This window comes from Nanorana parkeri, unplaced genomic scaffold (genome assembly GCF_000935625.1).
Source record: "Nanorana parkeri isolate BGI_ZX_2015 unplaced genomic scaffold, ASM93562v1 scaffold583, whole genome shotgun sequence".
Lineage (NCBI taxonomy): Eukaryota > Metazoa > Chordata > Amphibia > Anura > Dicroglossidae > Nanorana > Nanorana parkeri.
Genome location: NW_017306851.1, coordinates 737,027 through 741,268, shown reverse-complemented (window position 1 = coordinate 741,268; position 4,242 = coordinate 737,027). Strand labels below are relative to the sequence as shown.

General features: G+C 49.9%; 1 protein-coding gene across 1 annotated transcript in view; it reads left to right on the top strand.

Annotated features, from left to right (window-relative positions):
- Window positions 1-753, top strand: part of ARL8B (ADP ribosylation factor like GTPase 8B) — a 9,526-nt gene extending 8,773 nt beyond the window's left edge. The window contains exon 7 of the mRNA XM_018562552.1: window positions 554-753. Within this exon, the coding sequence (XP_018418054.1) occupies window positions 554-603 (50 nt within the window). The 3' untranslated portion in view covers window positions 604-753. The remainder of the gene's footprint in view (window positions 1-553) is intronic.
- The last annotated feature ends 3,489 nt before the right edge of the window (window positions 754-4,242 follow it).

Genomic DNA, 4,242 nt, shown 5'->3' with positions numbered 1-4,242 from the left:
GCCCCCTCCTCCCTCCCCCTCTCTCGCTCGCTCCTCTCTCTCTCTCGCTCGCTCCTCTCTCTCTCTCGCTCGCTCCTCTCTCTCTCTCGCTCGCTCCTCTCTCTCTCTCTTGCTCGCTCACTCGCTCCTCTCTCTCTTGCTCGCTCCTCTCTCGCGCACTCTTCTCCCCCCCTAGCCGTGGGTAATGACTCGCCTCCCGATTGGCCAGGAAGCCAGCTCCATGCCGGTGCATCCCTACTTTACAGCATTAAAATTCGATTCTGGAAGGAGGGGGGAGGGGCTGGGGTTGGGCTTTAAAGGTAATTCTGTATTTTCTCACCTGGAATCTGATTGGCTGTTACAGGTAACCACCTACAATTGAGGAATGTATGCTTTCAGTTATTAGCAATCATAAGGTTCTGGGAGGAGGAGGGGGGGAGCTGGAATTGGGCTCTAAACGCAATTCTGTGTTTTGTAACCTGAAATACGATTGGCCCGTTACAGGTAACGCTTCTGCTTTTTTCCTTCGGTCATTGCGCAGGCGCATCTAACTCCCATAATCCTCTCTTCCCAGATATCACTCTACAGTGGCTGATCCAGCATTCCAAGTCACGCCGTAGCTAAAGGGCTTCATTCTAATAACTGCTGCTCTGTATAATGGAACGTGCCCTCCCCGCCCCCCGAGGATGCGCCCTCCATCTCCCTGCTCTGCACCCCGGGAATGCGCTCTTCACACTGTTTTCATGTTCAAGCGGAGGACGCGGCCTGGATGCTTAGAACTTTGGCTGCCCAATAGCCTCCAGGTACTCTCACATGTGACCATCACTCACTGCCTGTCACTGGTGTCTATGTACTACTGATCTGCCTTCATGTCCGATCTCCTGGAGTTCTGTTATCTTATCTTAAACAATAAGTTTCTTTTCTTTTCCTTGATACTCCCGTAGACGATTAAAGGGCCAGCAAACCACAAATACAAGATCGCTGATATAAAAGAGCTTTGTGAGGGAAAGGAGACGGGAGGGGGGGGAACCTGGGGAGATACAAAGTGAGCAGATTAAACTTCAGCATCAATTTTAGGATAACTTTCCCAATAGCTGGAAGTGAATATTCAGTGAAAACACGCGGTGAAACGAGCGCGCACGGGTGCCTCCATTAGAACGATGGTGACACCCGTGCAGGGGGCGGGGGGAAGTGCGCTGCGGGGGAACCACTAGAAAACAAGGAATTAGAAACTTTTAACGGATAAAATCAACAGCCCCCAGCAAAGGAGGGTCTCCTTAAAGGAAATTTTTAAAAAAAAGTTAGGCTTTAATATCAATTTAAAGGAGAATTCTGGGGTTAAGGCTTTTCCCCATAGTTCTCCTTAGGGTATATTCAAAAATGATGACAGATTGTTGGGGGGGAGGAGGAGGGGGGAGGGGGATTTCCTGTCCTGGGATCTGATGGTACGCTCCTCTATCAGCGCTGACAACTGTCAGTGTTATATGAAGTCGGCTGTTTCCTCTTCTGCTCAGATGAGAGAACTCTGACACACACATCATCGGAGAATGTTACAAATCGCTCTTTTATATTCGTCTCGTATCGCTGACTTGCTGCTCCTTTAACGTGGATCTAAAGCCATTTTTTCCCCCGTTGTGGATGGAGCAGGAAAGGATCGGAACCCCGTCCGGTTTTTATTGCTGTCCTGCGTCCCCATTATTGCGATTCAGCCGATGTACTCTGATGATTGTTGTCACCGGGGCTGAAAATGATGGTGAGTTGTCACCAGAACGGAGGGGACGTCTTGCTATGAAAACACTTAGAGTGACAGCTAAGGGTGTGGATTCCCCTTTCGGAGAGATTTACTCTCACTTCCTGTTGTGTCATAAGACAGGAAGTGAATAAAAAAAATCTCTCCAGTGGGACACAGCAACAAAAATAACTCGATAGGGGTTTTAAATCTGAACTCCGGGATAACCAAACATTGTCCTCATAGAAGAGTCATGTGTATTCCTCTGGAATCTCGGTGAGCTTTGTGTATTTCTTCCAGATCTGTGCAGTAATCCCGTGTAAGACTTGGAGCTTCCTGTAATAAAGACCGCTCACTGCTGCTCTCTCTCCTTGTGCAGGGTGACTGGTCTTGTCTCCGCCCCCTCCTGTAATAAACACCGCTCACTGCTGCTCTCTCCTTGTGCAGGGTGACTGGTCTTGTCTCCGCCCCCTCCTTTAATAAAGACCGTCACTGCTGCTCTCTCCTTGTGCAGGGTGACTGGTCTTGTCTCCGCCTCCTCAGCTCTGCTCTCTGCACAGGCTACGTACAGCACAGTGATGATGTCACCGCTACTTTTACATGCTGATATCCGGGCTTGTAAAGGCGTTTGGTGCGCGCAAAGTGGATTTATATCCTTTGTGTCTATTGAGGAATAGAGTTCAGTGAAATGTTTTTGTGCCCGGAGTTCCGCTTTAACCTTCTCCTGCTCCATCCAGAGTGATAAAAAAACTGTTTTAGCTTCTGATGTCATTTATTGTTACAATGTTGGTCTGTAATGAAGTTATGGAACCGAATCTCTTATTTATTCTCCGACGTCCCGGCCGTACCCTATACGTATCCTATAGATTCGACTTAAAGGAGAACTATGGGGTCAGTGTTTACCCCCATAGTTCTCCTTAGGGTGACGGGAGGACACAATCTAGCGTCCTCCCGTCACCCTAAGCTCAGTATATAGGGAGCTACAGCTCTCTATATACTGAGAAGCTGAAGTGGATCCCGACTTAGATGACGGGATCCGCCCAGCTGCGTGAGTGACAGCTGGCTCTGCCTAGCTGTACCCTCCCCCGTCCGTTCCGCCAGTCAGCGCTGGCGGATCGGAGCGGGGAGGGGGGAATCCAGCCCCTCCCCTGTCACGGCAGAGAGTCGTGACAGGATCGAGAGGTGAGCGAACGCCGGTATGTGTTCGCTCACCTCCCGATCTACTGAGCCGACCTGTGACAGTCTCATTGTCACAGGTCGGCTAGAACTATGAGGCTGAGTGAAAGCACCCGCACCTCATAGTTCTCCTTTAAAGGGAACCTGTCTAAATATAATCTGGTGCTCGTAGCCTCTGATCAGATACAGTAACAGGTCCCAGCCGGTCTGTATCTGGATTATTGATACAATGTTACAGTGAATGGCCCCATAAAGGGTTCCGGCCCGATGGCCTCTGGTACCTCTCCACTGTAGGGGTCGGAGATTCCAACGGCGGCGACCAAAACTCATTCCTCAAATCCAACGACGTCCTGAATGTTAAAAAAACAAACAAACCCCAAAGCGGTCTCTGCGTCTCTTCAATCCTCATTGGTCGGCACACGTGGCGGATTTTGGATATAAAACCCGAGGCTGAAGTGATGATTCCAAGAGCCAGTGCGGGCCGTACGGCGGCAAGTTATTGTGCAGGGGTTGGTAAACTTGGTGCACCAGCTGTGGTGAGACTACAACTCCCACCATGGCTCTGGGAGACGTGCCTGTAGCGGTCAGTCTTGCATTGCCTTATGGGACTTGTAGTTCCACAACAGCTGAGGTTGCTGACCCCTGCTATAGTGTGTATCTGGGCAAATTGTAAAAAAACAAACATATGAAGAACGTGTCCGCTGTGTATGTGCGTTTTCTCCGTGTTTTTTATCCCTTTACTCTACAGAAGAATACCTGATCTGCCAGAAATCCAGCGAGCTCCTGACTTACTGTATGAGCTGACAACGCTGCCTCAGCTACAATGAAATCCCAAACAGTGTTGTCAGCAAGGCCGGTGTTTTATCGAAAGCTCCAGCTCGTCGAAAGCTCCAACTGCCTCACTGCCGGCTACTTGCAAGTTGGGGATTTCGACCAGACGGAGTTAGACTGCAAAACAGAAAGACTGGCGGAGCTTCTGTACAGCTGCATTGTAACAATATTCAGCAAGTGGGAAACTGGACGAGTATTCTGAGAACGCTATGCGCACCGCAACTGTACACAGCTCCAGTCTGTCTGAGCACCGGAAGTGAGGTAGTTGGAGATCTCGATAGGTTTGAGCTTTCGATAGAACACCGGAGTCTTCCCACATGTTTCGGAAATCCTATGAGCTCCTGACTTCCTGTGGTGAGCTGACAACACTGCTTCCGCCGCACTAAGTTCCCAAGCAGTGTTGTCAGCCCTGCCTCATTATCTCCTGCCGGATTACAGAACGCTTTACCCATACCTTATCCCTGCCCGAGTTCTCCTCTGGTGCACTACAGAGCTCCTCCCACATGTTTTGGAAATACAGTGAGCTC